At 32.6% G+C, this 13957-nt stretch overlaps 1 protein-coding gene across 4 annotated transcripts in view; it reads right to left on the bottom strand.

Moving 5' to 3' along the window:
- Positions 1-13957, bottom strand: part of LOC145321833 (guanine nucleotide exchange factor for Rab-3A-like) — a 16987-nt gene extending 3030 nt beyond the window's left edge. The window contains exons 1-13 of one of the 4 annotated variants that reach the window (XM_080163465.1): positions 13866-13957; positions 9726-10181; positions 7287-7387; positions 6561-6629; positions 6198-6250; positions 4456-4561; positions 3989-4074; positions 3564-3678; positions 3050-3135; positions 2674-2753; positions 2157-2470; positions 1637-1736; positions 1068-1189 (exon numbers count right to left, since the gene is read on the bottom strand). In XM_080163465.1, coding sequence (XP_080019591.1) covers positions 1068-1189; positions 1637-1736; positions 2157-2470; positions 2674-2753; positions 3050-3135; positions 3564-3678; positions 3989-4074; positions 4456-4561; positions 6198-6250; positions 6561-6629; positions 7287-7387; positions 9726-9899 — 1406 coding nt within the window. In that variant the 5' untranslated portion in view covers positions 9900-10181; positions 13866-13957. Of the gene's footprint in view, positions 1-1067; positions 1190-1636; positions 1737-2156; positions 2471-2673; positions 2754-3049; positions 3136-3563; positions 3679-3988; positions 4075-4455; positions 4562-6197; positions 6251-6560; positions 6630-7286; positions 7407-9725; positions 10182-13865 lie in introns of all 4 variants that reach the window. The other 3 variants (XM_080163463.1, XM_080163464.1, XM_080163466.1) reach the window with 3 other exon arrangements.

The following is a 13957-nucleotide window of genomic DNA, read 5'->3' as shown; positions in this document are numbered from 1 at the left end:
CGGCCAAACGGCCAGTCAAACATAAATAATCATAATTAGTATAGGTTATAGGGATTATCCACAAAAATTTTCATAAAGATCGGACTATTCCTTATATGTCAAAAATCATTTTATTTAAAAGACGAGAAATTTCGATTTTTTTTTCACAAAAATTTTCTTAAAAAATTTAATTTAATTTTTTTTATATAAAAAAAAACCTGTTCTATTCACTTTTTGGCCTAATTCTTAAAAAGCCCATATTGAATTTTAGATTTTACCAAAGAAAATCTGAAAATTGATCTTAAAAATCGAATTTGAATTTTTTTTTCGACGTTACCGAAAAATACCCCGCGCGAACTTTGGTCATTTTTGAAAAAAATATTAACTCTACATTTAAGCTCTCAACGGATTTGGAAAGAGCGGGCAATTCTTAGTTCAAAAGGTTTTTACGGATCAGTTCTAGGTCTTACCAATTTTTGTGTAGGTCGATCTTTATACACCTAGGTGAAAAAAATTTTGAAGAAAAAAAATTTTCGTCCGACTTTGAGACCCAAAAAGTACCCTTAAAATTCATCTCACAAAAATTTCATTTTATACTTTTTTGTAGGCAATTTAATAAGGAACAAATTTGCTTTTGTGTTTTTTTCTGTCAGTCGATTAGAACATGGAGAAAAATGTCATTTTCTGAAGGTGGATAAAAAATTACCGGTAATGCCCCTTACCGGTTAATGCCCCGCTTGACCCTATTAAATTGGGTTGAAAAAGATTTCTAACTTTTATAGTTTTAATTTAAGATTTTTGTGTACCTATTATTGGTAGTTGTCTTATCGAACTAATTGGGCATGCACATTAAGGACTTTTAGACAAAGTTTGTGCAATATAAGGAATGTTTTTATACCATCCATCCCCCTAGAGCGTCCAAGCCTTAATTATTTTTTTTTTGATGGGGGGGGGGGGGGTAGGTGAGATTAAATGAGGGTTCCTTAAAGTTTTTTTTTGTGTGGGAGGGGGATCTATTTTATGAAACACCTCTTTACCCCTACCTACCCGGACATCCATACCATCCCCCAATGTAATATCATTATTACCTGTTTCTAGCAAGTTGTGATACAAAATGTTGGTTGTTATCCCCCTCTCCCAATGTGATGATGTGAGTACACCGTCGTGGCTGTTCTAATAATGAACAGTTCCGGGGCAGTTCCAAAGACTCCTGAAATATCATTGATTGTGAGAGATGCGTCAGACGTGTAGGAGGATATCAAAATTTAGCAAGTAATATTACATATTGTGATTTTGGCTCCATTAAACATAATGTCATTGAATCAAGAAATCAATTTAGAAGTAAGAGGTCTGTCTGTAAATAAGATCTCGCTAACCGCTGGACCTACATGGATCTCATTTGCATTGAAGCTTCTTTTATGTCCAGGGATTGTTTATAACTTTATGGGGGGCGGGTACCTCTATACTTCAAATTGATATCAACCCTTGAAACTTCCCCCCTCTTAAAATAAATCGCTTTCACATTAAAGTACTTTTTTCTTTGTATACAAGCTATTTAATTTTCAATTGTAAATCTTTTTAAAACAATGCAGGGATTAGCCTTTACTCTATATTGAGCGAAGCTACCAGTATATATAAATAGTATGTATGTACTTACTTTAACAGGACTAATACAAATAGTATTCTGTAGAACAGCTTCCTTCACTTCTGCTGATAAACTCTCGTTAGGAAATTCCAAACAAGGATTTATGTCCTCTCTGAAAAGCAAAAATTCATTTAAAAATGTTTGTAGAAAGATTATAAACTACAGTACACTGTAATAATGAAATAGTTTTATGACAAATTGTCAAATATGTAGTGTTGGACGTTGTACCGCTTAAATATCACATTTAGACGACAGTCAAATTTTAAAAAAATCGGTGATATAATCTTGTCTTCAAACGTTTTTGTTTGTTTAAAAAAATAGAATTTGAGGTGCGTCTACCGGGCCCGTTTGCGTAAATGGAAAATTATAGACTGTGAGGAAGCTATTTTTGGCCAGACCTTACTAAACTTATAAAGTAGCTGTTCTTTTGTAATCTAATTTGTCTATCTGAATGTTAGTACTTAACGATCTCGCTCACTGCTGGACTTGAGGCTCAACCCTCCCGAGATTTAATACTAATATATGACAATACCTATAAATTCTGACAAAGAATGGCAGCTCCGGGTCCATTTTGGGAGATTTCTTCCAGTCAAGATATTCTCCCCTCAAAACCGGATCCATAAATTTTTCCTCCTTCCTCTCCTCACCCCCATCCGTTTCATCACTGCCAACCCCACTCAGGCGCTCCTTTGTGGGGGTGCCAGGGGTAGATCCGCCCCCTCTGACCGCTGGCGACACTGATTTTCCCCCCGATATTTGTGGGTGCAAGTGGGGGTTGGGTTTGGCAGGGGTTGATGTTATGACTAGGGCTTTCAGGGCGGCTACTTCCATCATTAATCCGTCAACCTAAGCATTAAAATCATTGGAAGTCACAATTAGCTCATTGTTCATTGAAATTGCTACTAAAAAATTGAATTTATTGTTTGTCTCTTTTAAAATGCATTCTTGATTTCTAAATTCTAATTGTTCTCTTCAGTCTTTTATGTCATAAATATTAGTAACATAAAGCTGACATATTTTTCATAATTTTTAAAATCATGAAGTTTTACCTTCATATTCGACTCTACAAGCGCTTTTTCAGACATAGCAGCCTTCACATTGGCCTCTCTTACCATATTGTGAGCCTCCTATACGTTTTATTACATTATATTTCTTGTAGACCGGCTCCACACGTCTAAGGATTTTTATTCGAAATAAAAGAAAAATCGCTGAAAACCATACCAAGTCTTGAGTTTATAAATAAGATAATCTAAAACCATTTCATGAGCTAAGTAAAGCTTCCCCGAAAAAGATAACTCAATTGGTTCAATGGTTGGATAGTTCGTAAGCTTCGGGATATGAAAATCAAAGGATAAATTTCTGGGGTCCGAAGATTCAGGCCATCGCAAAAAGTGTTAATAAATAAATAATAATGTATATATTCCTGAAACAGGCTGGCGGTTAATTCTTGTAGTTCTGATTCTACATCATCTCTTATTCTGGATAATCTTGTCACCTCCTCTTCTTTCAACCTGATCAATATCATATTTTAATCTTCTCTGTATGTTTTAATATGTATTAAAGAAATATCGCCATACAAAAAAAAGCAGTCAAACTGTATGATTTATACAGAAGAGGCAACACAAGTTATCATTATTGATACAAAATGTATTGTTTTTTACTAATTATTACAAAGGCTTGGCCACTTGCAGCTTTAGAGGCTCTGTATTTAATGGGGATGGAAAGAAGATAAATAAACTAAACCAACAAAATCCACAAATAAAATAGCTTTAAACCATATATGGACCTACGAGAAACTTATCTAAAGACTATCGGTTCAGTGGTAAGAAAAGAAAAACTTACTACCTACTTTATAAAAACAGGATACTTGTAAATAACAATGAAATAAATAATTTTTACACAAGAAAATAAAAAAACAGCAAAACAGCAATGAACTTACTTTAGTTCTGACTGGGCAGCAGTAAGTTCCTCTTGTAACCTTCCAAATACCCGCTTGTCCACGGCTAGTAGGGATCCCAGACCTGACTGGATTTCATCCTCCCCATCTGTTAGACCTGAAAGTTGATAATCTTTATTTTATTATTCGTAGAAAATGGCTTTAAGATACGATTCATGATTTTTCAGTATGGATCAGAAACGGTTCTACTCCAGCAAATATTAATCGGTCTATCCTCCAATTCTAATTTTTCTTTAAGGGCGATTTCTCTTGGGAAGGTAATTTACCCTTAAATCATAAACCTTTCCTGGACCTAAGAAAACTTCACTGTAACGGAGAACCATATAATTTCAGTGATTAGGGAGATCCTTTGCTACACTCACAGAGATAGATACATAAACATCCTGTTACTTTTAAATATAGCTTACCTTCAGGATCCTCTCTCTCACCAGAAGGAGGCCCGGAGGAGGTATGTACCCCTGCCTGCCTAGTACCAGACTGGCCCATACACTGTCATTACATGCACATTAAGTTTTAGTCAGAGATTTCACAGAAAGTACCTAGTCGGGGGCACTGATAACCCACTACCCCCCCCCCCCCCCCCTTGCCTCGCCTATAATTTTTTTAAGTTAGTAGTATATAATGTTTGGTTTAACTTCAGGTAAGGTTAGTTTATATTGGGTAAAAGGTAGCCAACAGTGTTAAGGTACTCCAGGTATAGGTCCCGCAGGGTTAGGGCCTTCCACAGGGTTTGTGGATGATCAGTGCTCAACAGGCACTTTTTGTGAAGACTAGGCACCTTTTAATCTTACATTTCAATTTATTAACAATCATGAAAAGTTGTTTTAGATAAAAAAAAAATATTTTTTTCAAAACTAAAAATGCATATTCCTGTTGTTGATATAACTCTGAGTTAGGTTGGTCCTGCCTGGTTGCTGCACCTTGCTGGGGGGGATTACCTCCACGGGCTAATGCTGATACAGACAGTAACAGTCCATCTCCTAAACATAATAATAATAATGATTGTGTGTGAGAGTTTAATCTATTGCTCTTTATCATACAAGAATGTATATATATTTACTGTATCGTATTATAGACAGTTTTCCGAGGAAAAAATTATGAAAAATATAGGATTAAGTTCTATTTCATTGGCACCGAAATTCTTGGCCAACAAATCATTGACTTTTCGCGGGAAATGATAAGCTACATATATTTTCTGTACGGCTTGGAACCGGTTTCAATCCAGCGGTTTTTAATTGGATTCAGAACCAGAGCCATAATTGAATGAAGAATATTGCATGAGAAATTAGATTTACTAATATTCACAAGGATGACAATTTCATTGTCAATATAAACTTTTAAGTATTAATTTCTCTTTCCCTAGAAATATTGATATATAGGAAAAAATATTTATTGACCAATGAAAATTAGCCAACTAGTTCTAGATTCATAAAATAATTTCAAAATTTTAAAAATATTTTTTTTTTAAGAAAGGGGAGGGTCAAGTAGGATATGCGATCCATGGAGGCTAGAACAAATATACTTTAATAGATGAAAATATGGGGAGGGTTTCATTGGTCCACTTGTCTATTAAAGGGATTACAACGATATTGCAGTAAAAGAAAGATGTCACGCTAATAATAAATATCAGATTTCATGCATTTCCTTATTTAACATTTTTATCTTATTTTGCATAAATTCTCCTTTCTACTACAGATGTAATATCAAATCACATTGTTTCATATTCATTATAACATTTATTACATACTTAAGTTGCAGTAAAAAAAACAATGAAATTGTGTTTGAATGCAATAATAAAGAAAAAATTCCACAGCAAAAATATTTTCTTTTCTTTAAAAACAGTAAATCCAAAGATGTTCCAGTACTACAGCTAAAAAGTAATACAGTAAAGGTGTTACTATATAAAAGGTAGTTGGCTAAATGTTAAATACATATCTACATGAATCTAAATCTTGGATTTACAATTATTGCTTTATGCTATGGTTCTTTAAAGCCACGACTACTAGTTCTACTGTAACACTATTGCCTTTATGTTCCTGAACCTAGTATACATGGTGATACTATCTCTAGTAAGTTATTACCTGAACTAAGACTACTAGTTCTACTGTGACACTCATGTCTTTATGTCCATGAACCTAGTATACACAGTGATACTATCTCTACTTATTACCTGAACTAAGACTACTAGTTCTACTGTGACACTCTTGTCTTTATGTTCTTGAACCTAGTATACATAGTGATACTATACCTAGTAAGTTATTACCTGAACTAAGACTACTAGTTCTACTGTGACTCTTTATGTTCCTGAACCTAGTATACACAGTGATACTATACCTAGTAAGTTATTGCCTGAACTAAGACTACTAGTTCTACTGTGACACTCTTGTCTTTATGTTCCTGAACCTAGTATACATAGTGATACCATCCCTAGTTAATACCTGAATTAAGACTACTAGTTCTACTGTGACACTCTTGCCTTTATGTTCCTGAACCTAGTATACACAGTGATACTATCTCTAGTTATTACCTGAACTAAGACTACTAGTTCTACTGTGACACTCTTGCCTTTATGTTCCTGAACCTAGTATACACAGTGATACTATCTCTAGTTATTACCTGAACTAAGACTACTAGTTCTACTGTGACACTCTTGTCTTTTTGAACCTCCTATACAGTGACAGAATTAAACATTAAGAAAGCCAAAGAGAATTTTTATTGTAGCTTTTCGAATCTAGATTCGTGAATTATTATGGGCCCAAGAATAGATAAAAATGTAGCATGATTTAATTACAACAATCTCATGTTCTTTTCATATTGTTTTAAGAAAGATCACAAATTTATCTTAAATAACAGTCACTCATAGCCTTACACATTGACGAACAGACAAATTAAATTAAAATTATACAGTAGCTTCGCTAGGTATTTAAAACTACAAAAGGTTTTTTGCTGTAATGCTTTATATAGGTAATGTTTATTCCTGTGCCTGAAGATGATGGTCTACTGCTGCTGGTCGTTGATGATGAAGATGGCCTACTACTTGTTGTAGCCCTGCAAGAAGATTATATCCTTCAATTTACTTTTAAGCATTTAAGTTTTGATCCAGTTCCTAGCTGTAGCTAGGGTGTGATATTTAATCAAAAAAGAAACTTTTCTGCCCACCAAAGTTAGTAATATCATATTATTTCTTTGGGACAATTCATGTTAAAGGTATAATATGATAATAGTTCTATTAAGTAAAATTTTCTTAACCTTTGTCAAACATTCAAATAGGTACATAAACATCAAAGCGAATCATAGTTTAATTGCATAAATACAAATTATCCTACAAGTCTATGTATGTGTTAATTCAAGGAAGAGAGGGGACATTGGCTTATAAATTATACTGGTACCCAAAGTTTTATGAACAAGTTCTCTCATTTGTTTACTCATCAACTTTAGAAACATTTGATAAAACCGTATTGGATAAGGTTCAAACTTTTCCTCCTATAACTCTAAATTACAGATAGGATAAATTTGTGCATAATAAAAACGAGTGTACAATAATACAATTACATCAATTTGACGTCAATTGTCATATATCTTAAGTTCCCTGATTAATTTAAATCACTATTTTAAAAATTCTATTATTATAGGATCTAGATCATTGACAATAATATATTAAAAAACAAGAAAAAAAATCACTAAATTTAAAGATATAATATTTGCCTGGTACAGGTTGGAACCGCAGTGCACCCTGTGCCACCACTGCTTGTCGGCCTGCTTATTGACGACGATGTACTCGCACAGCTGACCCCACACGATGATATTATACAGGGTGGCCACAGACTTTTTTTCAAAATAGTATAAAATAGTATGCAAAAAAAAAGTAAATAGTATGCAATAGTATGTAAAATTTTTAAAAATAGTATGCAAATTTTTTAAAAATAGTATGAAATAGTATGCATTTTAAACAAAATAGTATGAAATAGCAAGCATTTAAAACACTATAGGGCCTTAAAATGTTGGTTAGCTATCAGTAATTTGAAATGTCCGTCTGTCCGTATGTCTTAGTTGGGGGAAACGTGATTTTCTCGGCTCCTATAAAAGATAAAAGGCTGAAATTTTTAAACAACATTCCCATTATTAAGGAGCACAATTAACTATAAAACATCAATGGTGTTAGGACCGCTTTTTAGCAGGTTTTAGGCTATTTTTGTATTTTTTACATTTTTCTCCATATCTTTGGTGTTTATGGTCCGATTTCCAAAATTTTTTCTGTTATAGTATCAAAATTAAATTTCCTGTCGTTTCAAGAAAACAACTATGACGGTCAGACTGCCTTTAAGCAGGTTTTAGGCTATTTTTGTATTTTTCACATTTTTCTCCATACCTTTGGTGTTTATGGCCCGATTTCCAAAGTTTTTCAGTTATATATATCAAAATTAAATTTCCTGTCGTTTCAAGAAAACATCAATAGCGGTCAGACTGCCTTTTTGCAGGTTTTTGGCTATTTTTATATTTTTCACATTTTTCCTCCTATCTTTGGTGTTTATGGTCCGTTTTTAAAAATTCTTGTAGTTAAATATATCAAAATTAAATTTCCCGTTGGTTTAAGCATCCAGTGTGTAATTTACTTTGACCGTCAGTCTGTTAGTCATAGTACTGAAATATAAATATTAAGAAATTAAAAACAAATGTTGAAAAGGTTTCGTGATTTTTTCCTAATTTACATGCTTTAAACAACTAATATCTAAATTCTTATTTATTTGTTTGTGCTTCGCTACTTATGGATGTTGTCATCCTTGTTGTTCATATATAGGACAATCCGGTCCAAAAGTATGTAGCGCAGCGATAACACTAAATACTGAAATAAAACTGATATACTAGATATGGCATATTTATTTAAAGTAGATCGACACATTCAAATAGTATACAATTGATTCTAAATTCTTAAAACCAGCCTATCTAGGTATGATTAGAAAGTACGTAGCATTTTTAACATTTTTCATATAAATTTCAAGTTGTGTATGTTCAATTTATACTTTTTACGTCAATATATTGTCGCGACAGGTTATGTTCAGTGTCAGTATATTGTTTACCTTTACTACAGCTGGGAGTTTTTTTAAGTGCTGCTTTTCTATAAATAGGTTCTCATGTATGTCCGTCCGTACGTAACGGATAGCTCTTGACGATAATTTAGGTATGTTAAAGTTGTCCTATTGTTTTCAAACTGCATTATATGATGTCCGAAACCGTTAGATACTTTATAATTATTGTCAGTATGATTTAATTATGATTCAAAGGAAGATTAGCCACAATTTTATGAACGATTATTTTTAGTTTAATTTTTATCCTATAATATAAGTAGTAGGTAAGTTTGTTTTTCTAAAGCCAAAAGTATGTTGGTCCTAATCGGTTATACTTTTCAGCTAAGCTCATAAAAAACTTGGTTGGTTTTAAGCTATTTTCCTGAGGCGAGGGGCGAAGCAACAAGTGTTATGTAATTGATAAATCAACCCTATCATCTAATTGCAAAAGGGGGGGGGGGGGGAGAAATGTGGTGACTCGTCACACGTGACACGACATACCAGCAATTTCATTTTGGGTGCTACTCCCTTAGTTTTAGAGATAATTGGGTGAAATCTTTTTGGTTGTGTCACTAATTACCCCAAGTTTTGGTATCTTTCAAAAAAAAATCTTTACATTGAATGTAGAAATACCAATAACTTTCAATAAAGGTACAACAATCTGAACTGAAAGACTACTCTCTTCTGGAAACATTTCTAAAAAAAAAATTGAAAACAAAGTAGCGATTTTGCCGTATTTTCACAGTAGCATTTGATAGGTTATTTTAGGTTAGGTAAGTGTTAATGATTGCCCCGCAGGGTTAGAGCCCCCCGCAGGGACGAGAAATAGGAGAAAAGATACTGTGAAAATGCGATGAAACCTGCTACTTGGCTTTCTTTTCATGATAAAAAAAATCAGTTTGTTTTAGTTACCTAAAAATTGAAGATTTATCTGAAATCCAAAGAAATAGTGGAAATAGTATGCAATTTTGGACAATAGTGGAAATAGCATATTTTTTTGGAATAGTTTGCATAGTATGCAAAAATAGTGGAAATAGTGGATATAGTGGAAATAGTATGTTTGTGGCCAGCCTATAATATCTAACTTAAACTCTAGATTCACAGTTTCCTCACTAGAAGTAATTTGGTCACTAGTTGTTAAATTGTTGGAATTATCAGAACCACTAGAGCCACCATGCACAATTAACTGCTCACTGCTCCCTCCTTCTTCCAGAGGGTCACCGCCGCTGTTTTTACTCATTGCTTCACACATGCATTGTTTTTTTCACTCTCTTCTTATTGTATACTTTAGTAGTGTATATATATTATGTACATATATATGTGTTGTCTGTGTGAATTTATGTGTGTGCGTGCACTTTAACTTGCGTTTGGCATTCACGTAGCAGAAGAATCACATACACACACGCCGCTCACGCAATTAGGATTAATTTATATTGAGAAGTAAACGGTGGTGGTGGTGGTGAGTGTGGGGGTGTATTGCAGGGGGGTGGGAGGTGTGTAGACTAGCGCCGCTCAATGGACCGTAACATCAGATCTGTAACAATAATAATACTCGATATCATAATTTCAAGGAAGGGAAATAAGGATTATGAAAACAAACCTATAGCTTCACCAAATCAGGAATTTTTTTCAGTATGGCTGAATTATAACCGGTTCTCAGTAATACTGAAAAATCATGTATAACATCGTATTATAGGCAATTTTCAACAAATATTAAAAAATAAAACATAATATTAATACTATTGGGGTTAACAAAACTGGTTTTAATCTTATCGTTTTTAATTTTACTATCCATAGAAAGCTGTAATTGTATATAATACGATGCAATAAATAACTATTATAGAATAAGTACCTATCCATGTTTAGATTTTTGCGTCAAAATTAAGAATATAAACATATCTTAAATTAAATAATTAAGGGTGTATATAAAAATATTTGCTAAATATAAAACTCAACAAGAACAGTTATGATCATAAAAAGCAACCAACGCTAAAATATTTGATGTGGTAAAAGAGAGAAAAATATTTAGTCTATAGACGAACATAAGGATAATATTCAATCGGAAAATAAATACCCTAACTAACCCCCTACCCCTTATTATTTTCAATAAATTTCATAAATAATGGGGAGGGGTTACTAGTACTTAACGTGTACATAGAAGGTAGCTGCGCTACTTAAAAGTACAAAGGGGGGGGGCGAAAGTGACACTTTTTGAAACCAAAACTAAGAGTCAACAAAGGAACTGAACTAAAAAAAGGGTTACAGGTCTGAGATTTTGCATGGCAGTTGCTTTATAGGGGTACAATATGGAACTGTGAAGAAACGGCGGCGCAACCGCCGAAAACCGCCGTTTCCCGCCGTAATTTTTTTTGCCTTTTCTCGGCGGTTTTCGGCGGTTGCGCCGCCGTTTTTTCACAGTTCCATATTGTACCCCTATAAAGCAACTGCCATGCAAAATGTCAGACCTGTAACACTTTTTTTAGTTGAGTTCCTTTGACTTTTAGTTTTGGTTTCAAAAAGTGTCACTTTCGCCCCCCCCCCCTTTAATTACAAGGTCAAATTAATAAATAAGATTTTTATTAAAAAGTTTTGAAAGGAAACTATCATAAGCTATAAATACTTCCGTATATTTATCAAATATTAGTCATTCGGAAAGGTTTTATGATTAAAATCTTAATAAAAAGAACATATAGTCTACGTAAAGCGGAGCAAAATAAGTTAACTAAAAAGATTTTAAATTCATGTACTGTGTTGTAAAATGAGAGGGGTGACGGATGATTATTTTTAACTATGGCATACAGACAGACAGACCATAAATGTATGGTATAGGAAAAATAAAAATGCACCATTATCCATTTCTGTTTTAAAATCTTCTTTGCATTATTTTTTAGCAATATTATCTAATATTTTGGCAATAAATAACAGTACACAGGCAAATTTCAATTATGCGGTTTAAAAATCTGTTTAAAATCATTCGAAAAGATGTTAGCATGTTTGTATTATTAAGTTTATGCATTTTAAAAGCGAAGCTTTTCTATAATTAGGGTCGGTCAGTCCGTCCGTCCGTCCGTCCGTCCGTCCGTCCGTCCGTCAATCCGTAACGGATTTCTTTTTTCGTTAATTTAGGCATGTTAGAACTGTCCTATCGATTTCAAACTTTGTATGGTAATTCCTGTAGTAGTTAGGTACGATTTAGAAATCGTAACAACTCTATAACCGTTACCAGAATGTCCGTACGTCCGTTTTAAACGAGTTGATTTTTATAACTTTTTTACAACTGATTACTGATTAATGTTACAATAAGGTACAGTATTTTGAGCGAAGCATCTCTATAATCAAGTCTTAAAAATGTCAATATGTCCTTAAACAGAATCCTTTATTTAATAAGTTTTGCAACAAATTTATGTATAATTTTGTCAAAACTTATATATTCATATTTTGTATATTCAGTTCTGACACTCTACAAGAGTTAATGTTCGTCTGTCATACCGTTTCAGAGCTTCGCTTTTATGAATGTTGTCATCCTTGTTAAATTGCTTTTTAAATGCTAAAGTTAGTTTTTGTGATGGAAGCGGCCAGGGAGATATCGGGTTGTTTATTACACTAGTCCCTAACGTTTTATAATAATGTTTTCTTATTCGTTGGCTTAACAACTTTGGGGACTTTCATTGAATTTTGATTGGCTGATTCATTAAGTTGAGTGTCCAAACGTTTATGAAAACAATTGTCCCATTTACTGATATGATAATTCGATGCTTATTCCGAGTTTCATAAAGTTGTGCACATACATATGTGCTTTGGGGCAATTGCAAAGTTTAATAAATAAAATATTTGAATAATTATTATTATGATACATTTACACAATATATTGTAAGTTTTGCCAGGAATATAGGGATAAGAAAATTCAAGATAAAATAATATTTTCCTATGTTTATATGAAATCTATCTTTCCCACTTGTAAATACTTAGGTAAAGAATAGTTTATTTATTGCATAGTATTATAGACAGCTTTACGCGAATATATAAATAAAAAAATACAAGATTAAAACCAGGTTTGTTAACCACTAGGGGCCGAAGACCCGGGCTAATAAAACTGGTATTGATTTTATTATATTTATTTAAATATTCGTGGAAAATTGTCTGTAATACAATACTATACATGATTTTCCTTATAGCTGAGAACCGGTTCTAATCCGACAGTCATACTGGAAATATTTATCCTAAATTGCAGACCCATTATCCTTTCTCTCCCTGAAGTTTAATACAACATAAAATTGCAGGATAATGTGATTCTCTGAATTTTAGTGAAGTACCATTTATTATGCATACATTATTGTGTAGTATGAAGATCAACAAGGAAAAAAGATGAGTTTTCCAGTATGGCTACGAATCCGATTCAATTCCGCTGAAATAAAACCGATCTTTAACCATGCTGAAAATTTGTACCTATTATAGAATTTTTTTTCCTCTGAGCCAATAGAACAAAAAATGCGATGACAAAAAACTATTAGGTACAAAAACGTTACTTCTATTACTTATCGAGTTTTATATATTTATATAAAAAACAACTGTATCTTTAAAATTTGAGATATTTGTGAAGAATTAAACTAAGTTCTTGAAATGCTTTCTTTATCCAGCGTCTTCATTAAAATCATTAAAAGCAAAAAAATATAAATACACAAATATGAATATTGAATATTTACTTGACACTAAACATGACTGACTCAATATACATAAACATTGCACATAATTCAATTATTTATGACATCATTAACTGCCATTTTTCATTTAATATCAATAATACAAAGTTCAATTTAATAGAGTAACGCAAAGTAATTGAATTTATAGGAAGATATAAATTTTGATAAGAAAATTTAAAGATTTAAAGAGATAAGACAATTGCCTATAATCGATGTAAATCCCCAATGATGATACACAAAATTACCCATTCTATAGTATTAGATTACAATTAGTTGTTGAAACGTTTGGACACGAAAAAAAATTAGTTTATCTAAGTTTATATATTACATTTACTTAGAATGCCAATAGATTTCATAATTTTTGGTATATTGCAGTCTCCCGTACTTTACTCGAAGTACTTTTATAATACCTATGCATAACAAGCCCATTAGTCCATGTTTTTAACTAAAAATATTAGGTACTAGGTACCTAGATAAACATAGTTTAAATGCTTCAAAAAATGACTAAAAATACTCACCTATTAATTTAAATAGATTATTAATTTAGTCTAAATCCACACAGAGACTTTTTAGTTTCTCATTTTTTAGTCTGAAATTTAAATTATTGTCA

Source organism: Acartia tonsa, chromosome 6, assembly GCF_053477335.1.
Source record: "Acartia tonsa isolate MP-2025a chromosome 6, ASM5347733v1, whole genome shotgun sequence".
Taxonomy (NCBI): domain Eukaryota; kingdom Metazoa; phylum Arthropoda; class Copepoda; order Calanoida; family Acartiidae; genus Acartia; species Acartia tonsa.
Note: the sequence above shows the minus strand (reverse complement) of the source record. Positions and strands in the feature narration are given on the sequence as shown.